The following is a 25,483-nucleotide window of genomic DNA, read 5'->3' as shown; positions in this document are numbered from 1 at the left end:
ATAAACCAGGCAGGAAGTGAACCGGCACGAGGGTGGGAGGAGCGTGTAGCCTTGCTGCGGTTCCCCAACCTCACCTCAACCCATGGCTGCTCACAATTCCAACGGGATTTCTACAGGGTCTCGGAGGTTTGTTAAGGTTCACCATCGTCTATATGGAGTAGAACGGTACAGGAAGGGTGCTCAGGCGTGGAAAGGTGCAGAAAGGGCCTCAGGGGTGGAGTGACGGAGAGCTGGTTGCCTTTACTGTGCAGTCTGTCAAGTTGAGCACTCTAGAATCAGCCACCGTGAACCGGCAGTCCATCCTGGTTTATTAGAACCTCACATTAGTAGAGGTTCCCGCACCAGTGTCTTGGCTGGCTATGCCCTGTTTCTGTTTCCATCCAAGATCGCTTTGAGCTGTGTATGTGCTTAGGCACCGGCTGTAGTCTGATCTGAGTGCTGTGTTTCCCCAAAACCATACAGGGAAATGTAATCCATAGCCCAGTGATGCCAGTGTGCAGGACCTTCAGGAGTGTTAGGTCACAAGGAATTCACCCTTGTGAAAGGCAGCAATGCCTTTAGAAAAGGAGCCAGGGGTGGGGTGGGGGGAGTTCGACCAACCCCTAGGCCTTTCGAGGACTGTGGAGGCCATAGCCTGTGGAGAATGCCCCTCACATGACAGTGGCACCACCATCTTGGACTTACTAGTTTCTAGAGCTGTGAGCAGTCATTTCTGTCATGTGCACCCGGCTCAAGGTACTGTGTTTGATTAACCTCACAGAACTAGACAGTACCATGGTCACAAGCCTGTGCAATAGAATGGCCGTCAATGAAGGTCCACTCACAAGTGTACATTACGTCCTTTTTTGTGTGACGTTTTCATGAGATCACTTGATAGTTTTTCTGCCATTCTCCAACACAGTCTAAGTGTGCACCTGATGCAGTGTAAATATTCTGTTAGATATTGCTAATACCGTGTGAGTTCAGAAGTTCAAGTACCAAGGAGCTGAGCTCAGCTCCAGCTGTGAGGACAAATCACCAGCTTGCAGTCAGATAAGTGTATGGGATGTCTGGCTGTTGTAATACCTCACACTCCATAGGCTACACGATCCTCCATGTCCAGCCAGAGGCATGTTAGTGCCGTGTCTTAGGCTTTCCTCTGTTTGGTGTCTTCTACAAAAGAGATAGAAACAACCCCCCCACCCCCCACTTCACTGCATAGTTAAGCTTGGCTCACCCGAGTTACCAGGCATAGTGCTATATCTACCGTATTACACAGAATCCAGTCAGTTGGGTGGTTCTGTCATGCCTCAGATAAGGTGAGGTTTAAGTTAATCATCATTATATGCAGTGTTTATACTTAGAACAGTTTGCTCTTTTAATATAAAAGCTGGTTACAGTCCCGGTGGAGAAGCAGATGTAAGATGTAATTGCAAAATGAATTAAATCAGTATCCAGGCATTTCTCCCTAGTTTCTTTTGTTTTGTCTCATGTTTGCTGCAGGATTTTGAAAAGGGATGAATCTTTCTAGATCAGCCTAACTGATGAGCCAGGTGGACGCTGTGTTTATGGCCCATGTGGCTGTTTTCTTCACAGGTGCTGGACTGGATAGAGAACCACGGAGAAGCCTTTCTGAGCAAACACACAGGCGTGGGCAAGTCCCTTCACCGGGCCAGAGCGTTGCAGAAACGTCACGAGGACTTCGAGGAAGTCGCACAGGTACCAGAGGGCCCTGAATAGCCAGGTTGGAGGTTTTAACAAACCTGTGGTGATTGAGCCTCCATTGGGTGTGGAAGGTTGTTTAGTTAGGTTACATTAATTTCAGAATGAAGTGATCCTCATCTAGGTAGAAATTGATCTAGTCTGTTATCCCTGTGGAAATTGTGGTGGGTTTTGTTTGTTTGTTTTGCTTTGGGGAAACAGTTTTAATCTTCACTGTGTGAGGACTCACAAGAAGAACAACAAATTAAGCCATATATTGAACCAACATTTCCTGTATACAAAGTATAAAGGAGATGATACCTGTGGCTAACCTAACCCTGTAAACTGTGGGCCCAAGTCCGAGACAGTCATCAGAACTGCCGGCACAGGTCTACCTGAAGGATCCCAGGAAGCAAAGGCCTCAGAGGCGTGCACTGTGAACGGCTTTCCATCCCTGCTCAGCAGAGAGTCCAGTGCCTTCTTTCCCCCTCTGCTGTCCTCCCAAGTTTCATTGTTCATTTCTTACTCCTTGTCTCAGGGACTCCAGGGGTGACCAGCCATCTTCCCCAAAGTGAGAGCACTGTGGTGGAAATCAGACACACTCGGGGAAATATCAGGAATACTTTAGCTCATGGTTCAGATACTGCACCCGCTTTCCCTCCCTCTGACTTTCAAACAACCATGCACCACGCATCAGCTCTTCCAGGGTGCAGGGGAGGGGACCAGGGTGTGAGCAGCCACCTCAGGCCCAGGCTCCTCCACGGGCTTGGCTTCTGGCCGAGTGACCTTTGTGTAATAGAGCGTGATACCTAAGCTAGGACTCAAAAGCTGCAGAACTGACTATCACAGCATAGGGAGGAAGGCGTTTGGAGACTGGCACCTGGTCAAGAGGCCAGGCTTGAGTGAACCCGGCCTTCCAGGGCTACATGTGTGCAGCCAGCCTGTCTTTGCAATACAGCATGTGGCTGCAGCTGGGGTTTTGTTTGCTTGCTTTGTTTTGATTGTTGTCTGTCTCCCAAATCTTATCTTTGCCTCTCCACCCATGCTCCAGACCCTTCTGTAGGACCTGGACCCTTCAGTGATGCCAGCATCCTTAGCAGCCAGCTCCCAGTACTTACCTTTGTTCTTCCCTTAAACGCATCATTTGCTCCGTAGATGGTAACTAGGGAAGAGTGCTCTGCGGCTTTTGCTCCCCCCACCACCCGCTCCCATGCGTGGGTCATGTGATCCACTGCAGATCCCCGTCTAGCAGTCATTAGTGGTCAATGCGGGGAGCACGCATTGCTTGTGGACTCAGCTCACACCTGTGCTATCAGGAGCCCTGAAGACTGAATGTTCTCAAACCCGCAGGGGGCCTGCTCTGCCTCAGAAGCGTACCACCACAGGCAGGGCGAGAGGCCTCTCCACAGGGCAGGCGGCAAGTCATGAGTGTTGGGTGACTCCTAACCTGGTTTCAGTACAAATGTGTATCGCTGATAGGTTCTGGACAGGGTCTCTGTCAAGGAAGCACACTTTGTATTTAATGCTATCTTCATGAAAGCCTGTCTTTTCCTCAAGAACAGAGTAGCTTTCTTTAGCACTAGGAGAATATTAGGGGTAGCTGCTCTGCCTCAGCCCCTCATCTTTGCCTGCTTCAAATGCAGTGGCATTACGAGTCCAGGTTTTAGACTTTGGTATTTTAGGGGCCACTTGGCTGTTGATAAACCTTAAACTTTGAGATAGGACCTCCTAGTAAGTAAAATATATTCCAAGAGGGAATACAAAGTTGGAGATGTAGAGAAAAACGTATCCCTCTTTTTTTTAATATTTCTTTTCCAGATTCCTCTGTAACATTAAGTCCAAGTTGGTTTTTGTTTAGAGCTCTTCTTTATTAAAAAATTTATTTATTTCATGTGTGTGTGTGTTTTGACTGCATCTAGGTGTGTGTACCAATGCATGCCTGGTGCCCATGGAGGCCAAAAGAGGGTCTTAGACCCCTGGGCATGTTACAGGTGATTGTGAGCCACTGTGTAGGTGGTGGGAATCAAACTCTAGTTCACTGTGATTTAACCGCCAAACCATCACTCCAGCCCCACAGAGAACTTAACTAGCAAAGTTGGAGAGCTGAGGCTTGATGAAGTACCACAGGCAGGTCAAAGCAGGGAAGCAGTGAAAGCTAGCTCAGTTCTCTGAAAATGGGCTAAATATAGGTCTATTCCGGAGAGCACTCCCGGGGTTTTAGGAAGGAGGAACCCTGAAAGGACGTCCCGCGTTGACGTGGTGGAAGTGAGCTTGAGCCGTAGGCTGGCTTTTTGAGGTACCCACTCTTGAAGTCTGTGCCCTGGGCTTCAGTGTCAGTTTCAGATGCTGCTATGGCCTCCTCAGGAAGCACTGGTTCGGTCTCGCAGAGCCAGGAACTTCCCTGCGACGACTGTGAATGGGTCCTCCGTCTGAGCGGTGATTGTGAGTACGTCCTTGCTGCTGAGTGAGCCGCGGTGGCCGTTGTGTGCTGTGTGACACGCACAGCTATAGCGCTTGCACTACTGTAAAACTTAAGATACTTCCCGCGTGAAGAGTTTAGAAGGTGACTGGTGGGAAGGAAGGTGGTCCTTCAGTGGCGATTTTTTTAGTGTCCTGAGTCCATGTTTCTAAATTTAATAAACTAAGATCACAACAAGCATGCAAAGCCCAGAGAAACCTGGTCTCTGGGTTCCCGAGAGCAGCAGGGTCCCGGTAGACATTGGTGTCGCTGGCCCAGCGTCTCTCCATAGGTCCCGCTCGGTGATGCCTGAACAAGTCTGCACTTCAGCGTCCAGTTTTTAACCTGCCCCAGGCATCCTCCTCTGTGTGTGCCGTGTAATCACCTTGCCTTCCTAGATAAGGGTCTGGGAATTTACCAGGTAACGGAGCTCGCCTCACAGTTCCGGAAGACTGGCCGATGTCCCCCGCTGTGCTCGGTCTTTTACTGTGTGCACGTGGACAGACAAATGTGGCCACATTTGTAACATGACTCGAACTTCTCCGCATATATAATAACCTTCATTTGTTTTTAAGACATTCAGCTTTTAATATAAAGATATATTATGTTTTAGTCTTTTGAATTCAACAGTGGAGAATTCAGGGCAGATTCTTTCTAACGAAGCGTTTTCCTCCAAGCTGAAGGCATCAGTGCAGCACCTGCCCACCGTTGGTCAGGTCCTCGGACCACAGAGAAGAAAACACAGGGCAGGTCCTTGAGGATGCTTTCCCCGATGCGTTTTCTGAAACTTAAAGAGATGGCTGTTTCTTTCTGGTTGTGTAACCATCAGCCCTCAGGTAGTTGTTTAGCCTTTCTGAGTCCCTTTCCCCTAACTGTAAAATGGTATTAATATGTCTCATTACCAGGTTGCTGTAAGAATACATAAAGGAGGGAGGGAGGGAGTCAGTCACAGAAGGTCTTCAGAATTCTAATTCTTTGACCCAGAGCCTGTCATTGATTGGAAATGTGAGGTTGACTGTGAAAGTACTTTGACAGTGGCCGGGTATGTCAGAACCTAGCGTAGATGACATTGCCAGTATTTATCCTGTGCCCACCTTAGTTTATCGAACACCCACCAACCCTGGGAAAACGATGGGGTTCTGTTCAAATGCTAACAGACATAAACTGTTTTGGTGCCCTAGTTGGGCATCACTATCGCTGTGATGAAACACCATGACCAAAGCAGTTTGGGGAGGAAGGGGGTCATTTGGCTCACACTTCCATAGCACTGTTCATCAGCGAAGGAAGTTGGGGCAGGAACTTAAGCAGGGCTAGAACCTGGAGGCAGGAGCTGCTGCAAAGGCCTTAGAGGGATGTCTCTTACTGGCTTGCTCCACATGGCTTGCTCAGCCTGCTTTCTTAGAGAACCCAGGACAGCCTGGTGATAGTTCCACCCGAAAATGGGCTAAGTAGGTTTCCCTTCCCCTCTCCTCCCCTCCCCTTTCCTCCCCTCTCCTCCCCTCTCCTCCTCTCCCCTCCATTCCCCTCCCCTCTCCTCCCCTTCCTTCCACTCCCCTCCCCTCTTCTTCCCTCCCCTCTTCTCCCCTCTTCTTCCCTCCCCTCTTCTTCCCTCTTCTCCCCTCCCCTACCCTCCCCTCTTCTCCCCTCTTCTCCCCTCTTCTCCCCTCTCTGACCCTTCCCTCCCCTTTCCCCCCCTCCCATTAATCAATCATTAATTTAGAAAATACCCTACAGCCAGATCTCATGGAGGCATTTTCTTAATTGGGGATCCCTCCTTTCTGATAACTCTAGCTTGTGTCAAGTAAACATAAAAGTAGCCGGCGCAGTTGGTCTTTAGCCTTATCTCCCACATAGAATTTAACAGGGCCTCGTTAAGAATTTTTAGATTGCTCATGCCATGATTACGGCTGACATCCCCTTCTGTGACATGTGTCTACATTGAGGGACAGCGGTGAGCTTGCCCACATCTGTTGTGTTTCTCTTCCCCTAGATGAGAAGTGATCCTTGGGGGTTCTGTGCCTTTTATCCGGCAGTTGAAGTTACCCACGACGTCTAGTTTGCTCAGCACCGGCCCTTCCTTCTTGTTCTCCAGTCTGTAGTATTAAAATACCTTGGAGGCTTTTTTTTTTTTTTTTTTTTTTTGAATCCATGTTTTCTTTGCTCATCGTCTTTAAACAAAACAAATGGGAAAAGGTATATTTGGGACTTTAAATTCTCCCCCCCTATTATCCTGAAATTTCCATTTACTGTAAATACAGTGGGTGTCATCTTTGGAGATGGCCGAGAGCAGGGGACGGGGACCATTCGACTACCTCTGCATTGCAGCTGCTCATGTCCCAAATGCTGGTTACACAACATAGGCTGTTTCTCAAGAAAGAGGAAGTGCCTTGCTCTCCATGGCCCACCCCTGCTAGTGTGTCCTTTAATCTCTTTGATGGGGATCAAAGGAATGTCTCCCAAGCTGAAGATGGGAGCAGGCCAGTCTTTGTTCCCTCCATCGATCCACCTCAGCTTGCCAGGTCGTGGGTCTTTGAACAGGTCGCTCTGTTGACGAGCTTTGGCAGACCTCGGTTTGACACAGGGAAGTGGGAGTGAACGGGTGTCCCTGTCACAGGGCTTCTGTAGGGTTTAGAGTAGCTGCTCAAAATCCAGTGTTGATGATACAGACAGTCTGACAAAGAGCATTCGAAACCACTGACAGACCAGTTCATTACCAAAGGACTCAGGGAGTCTCTGCTGCAAGGAAGGCCTAGCTGGGGTTCAGATGACAGTGCTGATGTCCCTGTCTCCTTCCCCTAATCCCCAACCTCTCACATCCCCACCCCTCATGCCACTGAGAAAAGCCCTTCCCTCCTTTGTACAAGCACCATTTTCTTCCAGGGTAAGATGAGATGGGCAATGACTGGCTGTGGTTCAGTGTCATTCACAACACACTTGCTCCTTTAGCAGCCATATTTTTCCCAGTGTGCCTGTCTGCTGATGACATCATAGAGAGGCTCTCGGCAATTCAGCAGTGCTTTCCTGTTGGGAGGCACTGCCAACTGAAGATTCACTAAGGAGACAAGAGAACTAAGTCACTTCAGAGCTGAGGTGACAGTGAGAAAGCAGGATTCCTTACTTCAGAAACACATTTGCTCCCAGGGTTCCGTTTTCACAAGGGTGCGTGAGCTGGTAACCGCTCTCAGTCCCCATCCTCACTGTTCCTGAAACAGTTGCTTGGTGTGGCTAAGTGTAACTGGTCTCCCATGTTAGAGGCTGATCCTTCTCCAAACATGTTGGATGTTGTTACCATTCAGAGGACCAGTCATTCACTGGGAGTTTGGCTCAAAGGAGACTGTCCGCCTTTGGTTTTCACACAATTAACAGTTACAGGGAGTTATAAGGAGCCTCTAAGGCATCAGCTGCTCCAGTTTTGTCTTGTGAGATGCACAGGAACCTTGGGTATCAGAAACAGTGCTGTTGTCTGGTGTAGTGTGTGCCCTCCCCAGAGGTCTGCAGGCTGAACTAATCTTCAGTGTGATGCGGTCGGAGAGGAAATGAGTCAGGCTGGTGTCCACAGGTGGGTCTTAGGGTTAGAGCAGGAGCCCTCTGACTGAATCCTAGTGACTTTATAAAGAGAAGAGGGTTCAAGAGAAACATGTGCAGACTTGTCTCTTGTCATGCCCCAAAGCATGCTGGCACTGCCACCAAGGCCATCAGATGAAGCCCTTAGACCCCGGGCTTCAGAGCCATGGGTTGCATCCTTCTTGTGCATCTCACCCAGTCTGGCAGAGCTTTCGATGCTGGCAGCAGAAAAGATACTGATAAGTCCTGTCTAGTGCAGCCTCACCTCCCACTCCAACCACATCGCTCTCTGAGCCTGCCTCTCCTCCCACAGGGCCACCTTATACCCTGCTCAGTGAGCCACCCGCTCTATTCAGCTCCAGGAGTTTAAGGAGGAGGAGGATTGAGCGACCCGATGTCTCAGCAGAGCCCCAGGCTGGAGTCCTGTCCTTCCTGTAGGGCAGCCTGCTCTGACTACACCGAGAGCCGCCAGCTCCTCTCCGCGGCTCCGCTCCTTAGCGATGTTCCTTCCAAGTTTCCAGTAACAGTCGCAGGCTTACCTTCTGTGTCTCCTGTATTCTCTTTACAGAACACGTACACGAACGCAGATAAGCTTCTGGAAGCCGCAGAGCAGCTGGCTCAGACTGGAGAGTGCGACCCCGAAGAGATTTATCAGGCTGCCCATCAGCTTGAAGACCGGATACAAGATTTTGTTCGGCGAGTTGAACAACGGAAGATCCTGCTGGACATGTCTGTGTCGTTTCACACGCACGTAAAAGAGGTAAGGCGTCATATAACGACAGAATGTTACCCGGACGGCGGGCTCTTTGGATTCATTGGAAAGAATCTGAACTTGGTCATAAGAGACACTGGAACCCATTAGCACCAAATGCTTCAGGCCTGGAAGTCTTCTTCCTGCCTTCTGCTTCTGCAGCTGGCTGTCCTTGTCACGAGTGCCCATTTGTCTTTGTTGGGGTCATCTATAGTCAGGGGTCGGGGGAGACTTGAAGGGCAGGAGATGAGCAGGAGAAACAAGAAGTGGAGGGAGATTTGTTTCTTCAGCTTTAGAGAGGACCAGTGCTCCACGTAGATGACATTGCCTACTCATGGGTGACACACGGTGGCCTCTCTGGTCTTAGCAGACTACTGTCACCTACGCCTTAAAGTTCTAATACATTGTATCGAGTTTAAATATACCATAGGCAACGTGGTACACGTGCTAATATCCTGTGTGTGCCTATGGGAACATACTTATCTCAAGAGATAAAATATAATAAGGAATGTGAAAAATAGGCAGATATGTGTACCAAAATAGGACACACACATCGTCAACCTATATAGCACAGGTAATATAGATTAGATGCATACATACAAAGTTATATGATATCTATTTAGTAGATATCATAAAACTGCATTGAAGAAATTACTGTGTTGCTTCTTATTTTTGTTTTTGGAAATAGAGTTTTGCTGTAACCTGTGGTGGCCCTGAGTTCCCTGTGGAATGCAGGCTGGTTGTAATCCAGCAGTTCTGCCTTTGTCTTTGCGTGTTTGGATTTTATGATGGCATTACTATTCCCAGTTTATTTTGTTTCAAGCGTTTTTGTTTTTTTTAATAATAATAAAATCAAGTATAATTTTAGGTGCATAAGAAAAAAAGAAAGGTGCTCCACAAAGTGCCTTCACAAATTGCTGTGACGTACTGTGACATGCCTCTCTATACATGAGAGTTTATAAAGTGCTGCTTTGATTTGGGCGTAAGTGCACAAAGGCTCATGACAGTAGAAGAAGGGGGATCTAGAAAGATAAAATCACTGGGAGAGATTGAGGAGAGGCAAGTCTGTTTTACCCTGTATAAACAGACATCCAGAGTCTAGTACCCATAGGTTGCTTTAAGGAAAGCATGTTCAGGATGGTTCTGGGACCTTGGGTGGTTTATCTGTAAGCTAGATGTTTTAACTCCAGGACAGTGATGTTCCCTTCCTTTGAAACCCTGTGCATCTGTGAAGTGAGTAGAGGGAACAGTTAGCAAATCACAGAGACTCTGGAATTTGTGCCTCTTCTGGTCTGGTCTGGTGGTTGGCACTCAGACCTTTGAAGAAGGGCCAAGATTTCATGGTTCTGAGATAGACCTCAGAATAGAAAGACCGTCACAGGTAGCATCCTTCTACACTCTTAGTTATACCTAAGGTGGAGACAGCCTTGGAAATACTCACAGTCCATCTTTCTCAGGAAACATGTTCAGGGGATGTTTGTCCTGGCAGATTTTGGACGTGTGATCCTTGGACGTGTGATCCTTGGACGGAGTTCCTTGTTCACCTGGTGTTAAGCAGGAGCCACCTCTGCTTCCCAGCTCTGCCTGCTCCACAATTCAGCCTTGTCACAGCAGGTCAAACTTGTTTACCTGAACTACCAGCCTGATGAGATGGTCTCCCACTCCTGACCCATCGGTCCCGTCCTTTGCATCTAGAGCCTCGCCGTTTTGGGCTTTATTCTCCCTCCTCTCCAGATTTCCAGCCTTCTTTGATGGACGCAGTATTCCCAGATCTGTGACTCTATCCTCCCTGGCTATGTCTTGCTCCCTCTCCTGCCCATGACACAGTTAGCTGCTGTTGACACATGCGACACAACACTGGTCATGTTGCCTTAGGAGTCTATGTTCCTGTGCTGTCTGACTCGTGTTAGTTACTCCTTTTTATACTACACAGTTCGACATCAAAACTGTGAGAGCAACAGGATCAGAGTTGATCAGCCAGCCTGGAGCGGTCAGCAGGCCGGATGGCATGCATCCAGCCAGTTCCCTATGAACACACAGCGTGCTGGCACTTGGAATGTCTTAGGTGCTATGTGAGAGGTGGGAGCCACAGGGGATTGGCAGTAACTTGGGAGAGTAATGAGCCTCCTTCCTGCAGTACCTAGTGTGGTGCCCACCTGCCCTGGGTTCCTGAGAATCTTCTTCAGTGGCTGAGCAGTCCTGGGAACAGGGTTGGTATCCTTGAGACAGTCTTTGCAGGGGCAGTCTGTGGTGCAGATCACCTTGTCTGCCCTGCCATGGTGTCCATCATGCAGACATCAGGACAGCTGAGAGGGTAGAATTTTACACAGGATGAGGTTTGGATTTGTTGTTGGTTTCTTTCTTTAAAAAAAAAATAACATCAGTATTACTTTGAAGAAAAATTAATAAATTATAAAAGCATTTAGTAGCTGGCCTTGCGGCGGCTGTATTGTCATTAGGTTTGCAAACTATTTCGACATAGAAACACCTTCAGTTCTGACCTGTCTGCACCCTGTGACTTTTAGTCCTTGGATCTGCGGGCTAAGAAGGCCCCAACCCATCTTATAGGAGAAGTGACTTTCTCCCAAACTATGGAAGAATGGGCCAGCAGTTCATTCTTTCCTTCTCATAGATGACACCATCACAGTAGGCATAATTATCTCAACTGCTTCCTCTCAGATGCACATACCTAAGGGAACCCAGGGTAAAGGTGGCTGATAAGGTAGCCGGGGACAGTATCCTATAGGCTTGGCACAAGCCAGGATTTTCTCCTGCAAGGGTTTGGGCTTTGTGTCAACCCCAGACTCTCCTTCAGAAGGCGCATCTCTTCCTGAGTAACTTCACTGTGCCCACCGTGTCTTTCTGCATGGCGGGCCCCCTCCCCCCACCCCAGGAGGGGACACCTAACAGATTTGTACAAGGAGAAGGGTTGCTTTCAGTTGTGTCTAACACAGATCACGGCTCACTCTCGGCGTTTAGATGAGCTTCAATGAATTGAAAATGAGAGTAAATGTTAAGACAAAGGTCAAGAGGATGGAAACACATTAAATCGACAGGCGTATGCATGACATCATCAGAACTCTGTGGAAATCGACCTGATAAGGCCCCGGCCCAGAAGGTGCCCCTCACACGCACAGTTGCCCAGGCTGAATCTTGATTCTCCTTGGCGTGGGCATTTCTCTGCCCTGCGTGGTCAGTTTCTGGCTACCATATGATCTCACAATAACTCACTCTGGAAGGTCCCTGGTCAAGAAGGCAACTTACTCATGGCCAGCTCAGCTGTCTGTGTAGTCCCACCCAGAAGAGGCTTGGTATCAAGCTTGGTATTGGGTCATCAACCTAAGATTCTGGCCCACGACCTCCGATTATGGTCGCTCTACCTCAGGAGTCTGTCTGTCTCTTTTCTGTTAGTGTTGATACGTGGCTTCTCTCTGTCTTATGGTTTAGGCATGAGCGGAGTAAGCATTAAAGCCTTAGACTGTGGCACCCTAGAGGACACAGATTTGACACTTGGTCCTGGAATAGAGCAAAGGACATATTTTCACAGAAGGCAACTGTTTTCTGCCTTCGTGTTGGACTCAGTTCCACCCTTAAAGCCAGATTTAGAGGCATGCCAGGATGCTTCCTCCCAGTATCGTGTGGCGCCCCGCCCCTTTCAGAAGAATGCTGTGCGGCTCATGCTTTCCTGCCCACCTCTCTCTCAGCCCACCTTTTCTTTCCCTCGGCGTTTAGAAGTAGTTAGTGGGATGTTTATTGTCCTAGCACGAATGTGGGTTTTGTGTGGAAGGTGTCCGAGCCTTCTGCATCCTTTCCTGTCAGCCTTGTGACTGCGCACCTACTGTGTGTGACATTTATGCACATCAGAGCTGATGTTAATTCTAATCTCCTTTTCTACTGAATGCACTTTTCTAACGTCTCCTTGGTCATTGGCTCACTTTTCTACTCAGTCACGTGAAATGCGCCCCGAGCCCGCTGTGACGTGAAGGGTGAGAACACAGCAGCAACCGCAGCTGCTCCCGCACACTTCCCACATTGCTGTTGCTTGGTAGTTTAAGGTCTGGTTCCTTGTGTCCCCACCACTTAACCTAGTCCAGACTTTAGATACTTAATCCAAAGCTGTGAAGTAATATCAGCCTGCCACCTGATCTTAGTTTCAGTGCCTTGAGTGATATTTTTATTTCTGGATCCAGTGAAAACACAATTAATTCCAGCCATTTCTACTCATTCAACGTCATTCCCTAGACTAGTTCCTGGCTTAATTACTAACTGCTTTGACATTCGTGGGTCATTTGAGGCAACGGGGTGGGTTGCTGCCAGTTAATTTCTGGGGCTGATTTGGTGACCCAGCGCTGGCTTCTGTTCTCAGAATCCCTGGTCCCCAGTGGAACAGACAGCTGCCATCCTGCCTGGGTCAAGCAGAGACCTGGCTGTGCTTCTGCAAACTTGACTGCGAGCTGAACACATTTTTGGTTTCGAGCAATGCCCGAGCAAGGAGAACCTTTCATTCCATTCAGAGGGCAGAATAAAGGCCCAGCAGCAACCTGGAGACATCTTTGTCTCAGGGTACCGGTCTGACTTCACTTTCATTCCCAGCACGTGAGCATGTCAGCTTCCCTTTACCCACAAGCTGGAGCCAGGCCTCAGCTCCCCCTCGGGAGAAGCAGGGAGAGGAGCCCGAGCTGAGGCTAAAGGGATGTTCCAGGCTTCGTCCTGTGCAGAGGAGCTGTCCAAGCTGCCACCCTCAGCTCTGACCAAGCCCACCCAGGAGCCATGGAACTGCACCCAGTGTTTGCTAACGGTGCCACTACGGAAGGCCACAGTTCTCTCCTCTCCTTGGGTCGCCAGGGGACCTGCCGTGTATCTGTGGAACTTTCTGTAGGCCACGCCCTATCCAATGACAACTGTTTGTGTGTCCTGGATCATGCCTGTCTGTGTACACACACATGCTTCATCATGTGTACAGGCCTGTGTCACCCACAGTGTACACACTGCAGCCACACAGTCACTCTGTCATCAGAGTCGTCTGTCATTCTCCTGTTTGGAACGTATGCTGCTCCCGGTCCTGCAGAAGCACGAGGTCCGGACGCCTGGAGCTTTCCGCTTGTGCCCGGTGTCCTTCCTAGAGCTGTCCCCAGCCTAACAATAACCAACACCACATCTCTATTATTTTTGGTGTTTCAGGAGTGCTAGATAAATGAAATCATGGATATTTTTGTCACTGCATTTTCAATCTGATTAATCCTAGAATCATCCACTTTCTTACACGTATCAACACTTCTTTCCCACTTATTACTGGGTGGCATTTCACTGCATGAAAATGTCACACATACACCACTTACCCATTAAAGAACGTTTGTGTTGTTTCCAGTTGGGGGCTGTTAAAACGGGGAAGCTATGAGCAGTCATGTGCAGGTTTTTAGCAATAATGAGAGTTTCCACTTCTCTATGATGAACAAGGGTCCTTTGGTAAGAATCCACACAGAACTTTCTAGAACAAACCTGCTGCATTAAACTCCACTAGACACAGATGTCAGGCTCGTAGCCCAGAAGGGAGCGTGGTGGTGGGAAGGTGAAGATCTCCCAGGGGGGGCTCTATCGAGGAATTGGGTTTGATGTCTTCAGTAGTCAACAATCTCTGTGCAAGAGATGCGATCTCCTGCAGTGTTCAACTGTCTGTCTTCTGGAGCACTGGGTTTCTTACCTGATGGAAGGAGCAGGCAGTTAAGTAATGCCACCCAAGGAAATGGAGCGCCTGCGCACGCAGCGCTCAGCCTGACTCAGCATCAAGCTCCGAGTCTCTCCGATCTCGCTGGGCATCCTTGTAAAAAGGGTGTTATCTTTTATAGGCAGGGTTGTCTAGAAAACAGATTTTTGTCACCTGCAGAATTCCAGTGGAAATGCAACCTGCATTAAAATAATCTACAACAACTGTGCTAGTGTGTGACACAGCCCTCTGCCTGTCCCAGTGACCTGGGGCAGGCAACTCCACTGCCCCAGCCTCTGCTCCAGGCTAGAGACAGTTTGGCGAGCTCCCATATACAAGCTGCAGAAATAACATTTTTTCTTATAGTAACTGTCAACACACGCTTCCTGACCCCCAAACCTACTTGATATGTACAAAATAATCCAAATTTTAAAGTCAGATACAGAGGTGTATTGAAGTAGGTTTAAATTGCCCTGAGCCTCACTAATCTTAATCTGTTTCTGCCTTCCCATTTCTTAGAGATCTTCTCACTGTAACCTGTTTCTTCACAGTACAGCAGGGTCTCCACTGAGACCTGTGGACTCCACAGTCTCTAACTTCCAACCTCTGCCAGAGACCGTCCTTCACAGGCCATTCATATTTGTACGGCTCCCTTTGCACATATGACCAAATACTTCTGATCCAGCAAAATAAATGTTCTGTTTATTGATCTGATTAAGCATGAAAAACAGTTGTTTGCAAGTGCAGACAGAGTGTGTGGCGCCACCCAGAAGGGAAGAACTTTGCTCAGAGCAATTCACATAAAGTGGTTTTCTTTTAAACGTTTATTTTATTTTTTTAAAAGTGTGTGTGTGTGTGTGTGTGTGTGTGTGTGTGTGTGTGTGTGTGTTGGGGTTCTCAAGCATGCACTTGAGTTCTAGTGTGCACACACAAGGATGTACACTTAGTACAGTTGATCATGGAGGACAGACAGGGCACTGGATCTCCTGGAGCTGGAGTTACAGATGTGACTCACTAAACGTGGTGCTGGGAACTGAGTTGGGACAATTGGGAAGTGGAGTATGTACATTTAACCTCTGAGACAGCTTTCCAGTCCCTAAACATTTTCCCCCTGAAGATAATTTAAAACTATGACCCAAAAATTAAGTACCACATCAACAAAGAAAAGCTGTAGGGTCCAGAGATTTGTCTCAGTGGGTCACGGGTCTTGCTCCAAATACTGCTGACCAGAGCTTTATCCCAGAACTCAGGCAGCACAGGCAGAGAATAAATTCCTATAAGTTCCCTCTGTTCTCCACATATACACAAGGGCACATATGCATAAAATAATTTTTTAATGTAAAATTAAAAGCAGCAAGCCTACAGACTTTAGAAATCAATATGAAAATCTATAGTCGACTTTCAAATACTGAACACATAATAGTCACTAATTAACGGATTACTGTATTAGCTTTATTTACGACTTCATGCTGTAGTGAAGACTGTAATATATGCTGTTATACCGACCCCCATGCTCTTTACTGTACAGTCCTATTGAAGGGTCATTTTCCAGCGGACAGCTACCCCAGCTCTTCTGTCTCTTTATTCCAACCTGGTTAATGTCCTATGAATAAGTGTGGGGCTTTAATGCACCACCAGGAGCTGTAGTCTTCCAGGTCTCCGTGTGTACAGTGGAGAATGAATGTACATGTAATCTTAATTACTACCCTTTATCTTAAAGGGGCTCTCATACTCTAGCTCTCCTACTAGTCGTATGAATTGTGCAGGGTTTTGGCTCACAGAAGGAGAAATGGAATGTTCTGTGGTGTATCTCTCACACGTACATTCTTTTTGCTAACTGCTCTTCATATCAGCAGAGAGGTAGAAAGCAGGGTTGGTCACCAGCAGCGAATTAGCTGGGGCTTCCCAGGACAGCCATAGCACCGCACAGGTTAGGCTTGTAGTCTGGTTTTGTTTTTGCTCTGGTTGTCTTTTTCTTCCCTTTTTGAAACACAAAACTTAGAAGCAGTTTGGGGAAGAAGCAGGCTTTCTGCCTGGGGCCCCCATCCTCACAGCAGAAACCTCACCGTGGGGTGCCCTTGGTACCTGCTTTAGGCTGGGCTTTTCCTTACATGTAGCTGGGGCACACGGAAGACAAGGTGAGCGAGAGAAGACTTTATGAGGAGGTGGGACCTCTCCGCAAGCTGGAGACACGGGTCCCAGACAGAATGGATTTCTCAGGACTGTAGAAGGAGGCTTACCACACTGGTCCTGTTGGAGAACTGTGGGTGGGCGCACACCTGAGTAGTAGGGGCAGTACGATGGTGGTGGTGGATGTTGCTGCTGCTGTTGTTGCTGTTGTATTTGAAGTAAGTCTTACTATATAGTCCTGACAGGCCAGGTACACACCAAGTCTCCCAGGATGGCCAGAACAATCCTCCTGCCTCATCCTTCTGAGTCATTTTCCTGAGTGCTAAGATACAGATGTGTCCCACAATTCCTTGATAATGTGGGTAATATTTTTAAGAAGGTGAATTTTATGCATTTATTCAGGTTGAGGCTAGTCCTAGGCAGGGATCTAGAGATATGAAAGGACGGGTAAAGTGCTCGAGATTTTGCAGGCTACAGAAATCAAGCCAGGGGTCTGGTACAAAGCCAAGGCTGTCTTTATCCTCCTCACTGGCCTCAAGTGGAAGATGCCAGGAAGAAGGAAGTCCAGAGCTGTCTTTGCTGCATCAGACTTCCTGACAGATGTGCTGATAGGAGTGGGTGGCCATGCCAAGTGCTCCGAGCCAGGGAGCAGGCTGGCCTGATCACTCTGTAACTGTCACCTTCTGCAGGAGATTTTCCAGTCGGATCTTTGAGTTGCCATTCAACTCGTTATGAACCTTTATGCCTGTATGAGACATCTTGGAGAGGTGAACTCAGGAATCCTTTCACTCACTGTGTTGAAAAACTCTTTATCTTTCTTTGAGGACAGACTTGGTGCCACCACAAAAATATCTGCATTCGTGGTTTTGTTATGTAAAACTGCGAGCTGATGCTCTTATGTAAAGCTGTGAATGAGAACATTGGTGCCACACAGATGGCACTGCTGTGTGTCTAATGAAGTGAGCTGTGCTCCGGGCTGTCCACAGGGCTGTTCCCAGCATCACTTATTCAACTTTAGTTAAGGGAAGAATCGGACAAGGGAAATGGCGGATGGGTTGTAAAGTGTGGTCGCAACTTCCAGGCATGAGAATATTTTTTCTGGCAAAGAGGAAGAAGGTTACACTTTGACACACTGCAAATTGTTTCAGGATGACATTCGTCACTTTTTAAAATTCACCTATTTATTTACATCCAACACTGCTCCCAGACCTGGCACATTTGTAGCAGATAGTAGACATTTTTAAATGACGTGGGTGGAGAGGTTTTCCCCTGAGTTTACAGCAGCCGAGCTGCTGAAGAGATTATTTAATTTGTCAGGGGTATTGTAGAATAGAAAGAAAGGTGAAAACTTGCAAGTGTCAAGATCTTTCTTAGGATAATACAGCATATACAATGTCCCGATCACTGGAGTCCCTTGGACCACACAGTTGGTCCTACAGTCCCCTCTGGCTGTCAGTCATGTTTCATCTCTTGCCCGTGGCTGGTCATCATTACCCATAGCCTCATCCCACCTGTCCACAGGTGTGCAGCCCTCACACTGGAATGCCCTCAGACTGGAATGCCCTCAGACTGGAATGCCCTCAGACTGGAATGCCCTCAGACTGGAATATCCACACATTGCTCCCTCTCACACATGGAGCTGCTACGATGATGCCTCTGTAGGTTTCTTCCTACTACCAACACTTGACACGTGCAGTGGTGACGTTGTATAGTACTGATGTTGGTCCTCTGTTCTGCCTCTACCCCTTACACGTCCTATGATGTTCTCTCAGCACACTGCACAAGAATAGAAGGTGCTCCTCAATGTTGCAGGAAATACTAAAAATGGATGGCTTATCTCTTTATTGGCCCCGACCTCTCACTCTTGTGGATGATGCTCTGGTTTGGAGCAGTGCACACGGACTCTGTCACTCAGACCACGAGCTACACTCTCCATGCGATTCCCTTCTGGTTCTGTCCCGGGTTGACCACCCTGTTATGTTTCTTTCCACTACCACCTAGCACAAACATTACTCCAAAGCCCAGGAACTTTTCACACAGGTTTATATATTCTCAATCCACAAACCCTCTATATAATAAAATTATATCCAATGGACAAAGACACAAACTGCCCTTCTATATGAGATAAAATAGAAACCCTTAAAATATTCATATCTACCCGTGGCTGCTTAAGTCCACCTGGATCTAAGTCCGTTTCTCCAGCTCCATCTTGCTTCTCTTCCTTTCTCCACTCTTCTTCCGCTTTCCTACTTTTTCTCTGCCTACCTCTCCACTGGCCAATCACATATCACCCTAACATAAATCTACACATCACCCTTTTTGGTGGAGCAGTAGCTCAGCATTAGTGCCTGCTGCTCTTACCTGACAAACCCAGTTCTAATCTCCAACACTCCAGCAAAAATCCCAGTGCTGTGGGCAGGGATGGGGGAGGGTCACTGGGGCTTGCTGATCAGGAGCATGCCTCCAGGCGAAGAGAGAAACCTTGCTACAAGGGAATAAGGTGAAAAGTGATGGAACCGGCATCTTAAGTCTTCCAGCTTTTGCACACACACAGGGCCATGGTAGCCCGTACACAAGTGCACATCTGTCATACACAGAGAAAGGAGACACACACCTCAAGACACTAGGTATGTGTGCTCAGCATACTGTTGGTCACTTCTGGCAGAGGAAGTGGGAACGGGCTCCCTTTCCAGCCTGTTCTTTGCACCTGAATAGAATCACGTGCTATGTGCCGAGAGGTTGTCCCCACTGCATTTGCACCTGCAGGCTGCCATTGAAACCACTCGCTTCTGCTCAGAGCTTGTAGCAGGAACAGCTCTGGGCACCTGTGACTGATACTTCTCACTCCGCCTCTGCGGTATGCACAGCTCCACTGTGCTAAGTAATTCCCCCATCTGCTGAGGGACAGAGACACGGGTCTCAGTGGCAGTAGCTTCTGTGTGTAGAGCCCTGGCTGTAAGCGAGCACGCTCATCCATGGGCCTATCTTCCTCTTTCTCAAACTGACTTTGTGGTCTGTGAAGGTTTTGTCGGTAAGGTTACCCCATTTCATAGATAGAACTACAGGTAAAGAACACAGGGACTGTGCCAAGGATCAGGCCTCTCGGGTGGTTGCATGCAGAACTTCTTACAACTCGGCCTCCGTGTGGACACTGACTCCAGCCTGTATGACCTCCCCTGGAGTTCAGAGAGATTGCTACCGAGTCTTTTCCAAGGTTCAGGTCTCCCCTAGCTGCCTACAGTCCTTTCCAGAACCCACCAGCCAATATAGAAATTCCTTCCCCAAGCGATGAAGAGAGGACCGGATTCTTGAGAAGGGACGTTTCGGGGGCTTTCCACTAGGAGAGTGTAGGGCCTCGGCCTATGGGTGAAGAACTGGGGTCAGGATTGTTCCCAAGGCCAGAGACGGGATCCTTCCATATCTTCGTCTCAGAGATCGTCTCCACGTTATTTTATTTCCCAAAACCATCTTTGTATCTTGGTCTACGGCCATGCCTCTGCATGCATACAGCCCAGTTGTGGGCACAGTTTTCTGCAGAACACACACCCCAACTTACAGGTCCATCTTCAGAACTCTCAGTTCTAGACAGAAGGCCCAGCCTTGCCTTTCAAGGCCTCTAGGGGGCGGTGTTGCCTATGCTTGTGTCTTGACAGTTCTAAGGGTCTTAAAAACAGAATGCAGTGATTTTGCATAGAACACACCTCCTCTTGCTATTGGATGAAGCTGGATTTTTTTCACTGTAGATTACCAGTTTGCACACAAGTGCATTATGTTTTCATCCTCGGGAAACTTTGACTCAAGAGTTTCACAAACATCCTAGAAACTTAAAATGTCTTTGTTCAGAGGCACTTTAGGTGTTGGGGTCACTTCAAAAGCTTAAAAATAGACTTTGCTTACCTCACGCTGCAGTAAGATATGCATCAGTCCATCCTCAGTCGGCGTCACAGAGGGCCTTTCTGTAAGACTCTGCTTCAAATCCAGAAAGAATATTTCAGGCCTTCGACGTCATGCTTTTTATAGATAGCCTCAGTCCGTTACCTCAGCTCTGTTTCCTTGGCATCTGTGCCATCTTACTTCCTGGAGTCTTCTGCGTGGCTGTATCTCTGTGGACTTCACTGGCAGGCCAGGTGGGGAGCACGGTGGTCCAGTGACGGGAGTCTGAATGTCCAGGATGTGGAAGGGAAATGCCTGTGTGTGTGTGTGTGTGTGTGTGTGTGTGTGTGTGTTTAGAGGAAGTGACTTCTATGGACTCCAACAGATCTCTCTTACCCCCTTTCCCTGGACTATAGTATCATATGCCACGTTAAGTAGGCTTGGGGTAATTGATAACCCTACATGCATTTTGAAAGGTGCTTATAAAAACGTAAAACTTTATGCATTGTCTTATTATGAGATTTTCTTAAGAAGAAAGGCAACAACAGTGACCAGTTTACTGATTTGTCCTCTCTGTTTATATAATCTCATCGGCTCTATTAGGCAGCCCTGAACCGGCATTTGCATTAACCCATGACCTCTAGGTGGAACAGTAATAGACCAGGTAAGGAAAGGCCAACACTCCTGCAAGGTCTCATCTGGCTTGAGCTCAGGCAGGCTGTCAGAGGCTACTCCTGCCCCATGGGGCAGGACATTATTAACTCCCCTGTCACTGTTCTGTCCCCTGCACACATACCTGTGTGCTGCACCTTAGAGGGACTCCAGAGGCTGCCTCTGCTCAGCTCTTTATCAGTGTGTCAAAGATTGAGTGTGTTGTAACTCACCTTCAGTCGGGTTTGTTCAGACAAGAGGGATTTGGCAAATGCTCCTCCCACATAGACACCCACTCCCCATCCCACAGTGGGCTCCTGGAGTCCAGCTCCGGTCACCCCCTCTCCGGACCAGACTGGGTGCCCCAGGCTCAGCACCTGTGGGCAGGAGGGATACTGACCAAGGTAAAGGTGAGGGCTCCGGCGTGGTGGGCTGTTCCGTTCATTTATGGAGTGGCCTTGCACAAAGCACATGGGCCCAAGCAAAAGGCTGCTGAGATTCTAGGAGACATGATGTCAGTGACTTGTATCTCCATTGCTTGTGAACCGAATCAGTACAGATGCAAAGAAACACTTTGTTAATCAATGTTGGGAGGGTGGAGGGCCATGGTAGTGCCATGACCGAGTGTACCTGTCATTGAAAGCACGTGGTGAGTTCTGTGTGTGGTGAGCCATGTACCCTTGCACCGCCACTGGTCTGGTGGAAACCAGGCCTCTAGCCTAAGAAGTCCACTTGGCTGGATCATCACAGCAGGTTAGATATTTCTGACTGATTGGTAAAACAGTGCAGCCCACTTTGCTTGGAGCAGCATGTGCTTCTTGTTCCTTTGAGAAGAATCCTGTGTATTTAGTTAAATTGAATCCATCTCGTGTTAATTACAGAGCACTTAGCTTGTGGAACATACCTGCCTGCACAGGCACCCCACTGCATCTTCCTTCATCTGTTGCCTTGGTAACTCCTCTATGGGCATCTTTAGGTCCTGTCCTAGCAAGCTGGATCATAGAGAAGTTAGCTGATATGTGAACCACAGAGTCATGCTTTGCTAAAGAGGTTCTCCAGCCCAGGTGGCCTTACTCCAAACCTTAAGGCAGTACTCCTACTAAACTACCAGCACTTTGGTGCTACTGTGCACTGTCAGGTGTGATTCAGGGGGTACCCCTGTGGTGCTGGTGTTCAGTTCCACGCTGGCGAGATTGCAACTCCAGTACAGTGCTGCACAGTGGTATGTGAAATTACAGCTCAGTGCAACCTATGACAGCTAAGTATGGCTTCCATGGGGAATCTCAGCGCCAGCTGGGAGATCTTCAGGGTGGTGACATTCTTGTTTTTTATCATCTGTAAGGGCAGCCACTGTGCTGACCAGCGGGGAGCAAATGCAGTTGAGGTTTATTCTGGCAGTAGACCTCCAAGGACGGTGATGAGCATAAAGAGGGGTTTAGCCGCGTTCCTTGACCTGGGGTCCCTTCCCCTTGATCCACAGGATGAGTCAAGCAGCTGTTATCTAAGGCTGTGTATGTAAAATTCTTGTATGAAACTTGACGATGTGCATAAAAACAGACCAATGCAAGAGAAGTTAACAGATTTAATATCTTTAGTAAAGTTAAGTTGCAGCATGGGCTATTTGGCTGAGAAATAAGCCTTTTACCAGACTTTATTTTTGTTCTAAGATGTCCTTCCAAGCTCAGAGGCTACTAATATGCAAGCAACAGGAAGAACATATTTTATATATGTGGTACTTACCATCCAATGAGCAGGCATGGAGTTGACGTTTTAAGCTTTTCTGTATTGGAAAATAGAGAAATGGAATTTGGTTCCTAATCCCACTGGGGAGGAGTCAAGACCCACGGTGAACACGCTGGCCGTGCTGGCCCGGGGGCTGGTCACCTCAGAGCACGTGTCTCCATCACACAGGTGTGGAGACCTAAACCACGCGTGTCTGACTGGTGGCCTAATGGGGAGCTGGAATACCTTTGCTGAAATTGAAGCAGGAGACAGGTCTCAGAGTGCCCCTGCGCTCCCTAAACAACGTTCCTGTTGTCTGAGCGACCCGGTGTTTCCCCAGCACTCAGACTGAGGCTCCACAGAAGGGCAGCGTGCCTTCTCTTCCCTTTCCTTTTTCTCCCCGGTGACAGCCTCTTCCGCCTCACTGCTGGTTTATTTTTGCTCCACCGCCCAGTGGTGTGTTGTCCTTTCTGTGCGTGTGTCCCACTAGTTGCTGGATTCTCCAGGACGCTCTCTGGTCCCTTCCCTCCCCCTTCTTCCTTCCTTCCTTCCTTCCCTCCCTCTCTCTGGGAGCAGCCCGCCTGCCACTGCTGCCACCATCCTCTTCCCCATGTGAGTGGTCCAGTCGCTCCAGCCCTGGTCACTGTGCTCTCTCCCGCCCGCAGCTCTGGACATGGCTGGAGGAGCTGCAGAAGGAGCTCCTGGACGACGTGTACGCCGAGTCGGTGGAGGCCGTCCAGGATCTCATCAAGCGGTTCGGCCAGCAGCAGCAGACCACCCTGCAGGTGACAGTCAACGTGATCAAGGAAGGGGAGGACCTCATCCAGCAGCTGAGGTGGGCCCCAGCCCAACCCCATCCCCCACCCCACCTGGCCCCTCACTGATCCAGAGCTGCAGAGCTGGTCCCTGCCTTTATCAGTCTCGTCCTCTCCAGCAGGCCAGAGAGTTTTCTTCCCATCCCCCAACCCCCTTAGTTTTTCAGTTGCACAATTGTTTGTCTTTACGGCTGTCAGAATTTAACTTTTGTTAGCATTTCTTCAACATCACCTTACTAAAACTTGTTATAAAAGAACAAGGTTGAATCTCTTTTAAGATCACATTCTCTGGTCCCAGGGACCTGCCCCGGGGGTGTCAGAACTACTACATCCCTCATTCTTCAGTGGTCCTCTGGGCAGGAGGCAGGGTCAGCTTGCCTTTGTCTCCTTTGGAGGCAGATTTGAAAGTTCCTTTTATTGAGTCAAGGGGGACACTTAAGGGTAGTCCCCTGTTCCCAACTCATACATCACTCAGTACAGCTGAAGTCACAGCCTTCCGTGATGTTCCCTTCCCTAAGAGGGAAACGTTACTTAGGAAGGGTTTCCTTGATTGCATTAGAAGTGAGCCTCTCGGGGAGGAGGACCCACCACCGTCGTAGTGACTGGGTGCTAGGTGTGATAGATAGTTGGCTTCTGCAGGAGAGCCTTGCAGAGCACAGCCGTGAGGAGCACAGTCTGTGAGGAGCACAGCCGTGAGGAGCACGGTCTGTGAGGAGCACAGCTGTGAGGAGCACAGCCTTGCAGAGCACAGCTGTGAGGAGCACGGTCTGTGAGGAGCACAGCCGTGAGGAGCACGGTCTGTGAGGAGCACGGTCTGTGAGGAGCACAGTCTGAGGAGCACAGCCATGGCTCTGCAGCCTCAGGCTTGGTGGGACAGGCTGCCCTGAGGAACAGGGCTGGTGGTGTTTTGCTAGAGGACAGCGCCTTCCCTTTTCTGAGACGAAGTCCAGCTTCCTGCCAGCCTTCTTTCCCTGAAGATTTGCGTTGCCGGATCTGGTGTCTAACAATGTGAGTCCTTCTCACTCAATTCCTGTTTGTCTCACCGAAGTCCCGTCTCCTTCTCCACCCGCACAGGGACTCCGCCATCTCCAGTAACAAGACCCCGCATAACAGCTCCATCAACCACATCGAGACAGTGCTGCAGCAGCTGGATGAGGCTCAGTCCCAGATGGAGGAGCTCTTCCAGGAACGAAAGATCAAGCTGGAACTCTTCCTGCAGCTACGCATATTCGAGCGGGATGCCATTGACGTAAGTGGCCAGCCCCTGCCCTGGAGCCCTGTCCCTGGTTTCTGTCCTCTGTCCTCTCCACTCCTGAGCCTGTACCAAGCAAGGGGAAGGGCGGAGACAGAAGGAAGGCCCTAGAAGCACTGACCCCTCCTTGGCCATCGGGGAGGCCCTAGTGGTCAGCTCTGCACTCTGGGTGAGAGACTGCAGGGAGCCACACAGAAGCCCAGGAGAGGACAGTTGCAGGGCGTGGACTGGGGGGAGTGCACAGACAGGGGGACACTCAGGCTGAAGATGGTGTGTGGTGTGGGTGTGTGTGGAGCACCAGGGACAAGACGGAATGGCGTTAGGCTGAGGTGCAGAGATGCAGGAGAGGCCTCCCTGCCCGGGAATTGCCGTCGTCGTCCCCAGTGGCAGATCAGCCACGCTTGAGTGGCACAGGATGACACTGCTCTCCTCCAGCGAGAGAGAGCAGCCTCTAAAGTGGGAGCCTTCAAAGCTATATGAAAGCAGAGAATAGCATTGTGAAGCTTCTGTACGGAAGTCCCCCGAATTAGCAAGACCATGTTTTCTTGCTGGTTTCCTTCACTGAATGTTGTGCGGCATATTTCAGAGACTCCGCCTGTCCGTCATTCTCCTAAGGATCCCCGCACCATATGGCCATTTCACACTCACTCAGAGCCCCAAACACCTTCCTTACACTCTCCTAGTGCTGTGTTCAGGTTTACACAGCTGCCTCCGTCAGGAGACATAGGTCAGTTCCTGCATTTGGTGGCCAGCCTCCTAGTGTAGGTTCAGCTCTTCCTCCTCCGTTCTCTTACTGTGCATTCCATAACTTCTGACTGTCATGGCTCATTGTAAAGAAGTGGCGCCCCACATAATACACTTTCTCCCTTGACTCCCGGTTACC

General features: G+C 49.0%; 1 protein-coding gene across 2 annotated transcripts in view; it reads left to right on the top strand.

Annotated features, from left to right (window-relative positions):
* TRIO (trio Rho guanine nucleotide exchange factor) overlaps positions 1-25,483 on the top strand; it is a 276,470-nt gene that overhangs the window by 135,713 nt on the left and 115,274 nt on the right. For both annotated transcript variants that reach the window (XM_080933897.1, XM_080933896.1), the window contains exons 10-13: positions 1,576-1,698; positions 8,271-8,462; positions 23,199-23,368; positions 24,423-24,597. In XM_080933897.1, coding sequence (XP_080790023.1) covers positions 1,576-1,698; positions 8,271-8,462; positions 23,199-23,368; positions 24,423-24,597 — 660 coding nt within the window. The remainder of the gene's footprint in view (positions 1-1,575; positions 1,699-8,270; positions 8,463-23,198; positions 23,369-24,422; positions 24,598-25,483) is intronic.

The sequence above is a fragment of the Micromys minutus genome (assembly GCF_963924665.1).
Source record: "Micromys minutus genome assembly, chromosome: 20".
In the NCBI taxonomy this organism is placed as follows: domain Eukaryota; kingdom Metazoa; phylum Chordata; class Mammalia; order Rodentia; family Muridae; genus Micromys; species Micromys minutus.
Note: the sequence above shows the minus strand (reverse complement) of the source record. Positions and strands in the feature narration are given on the sequence as shown.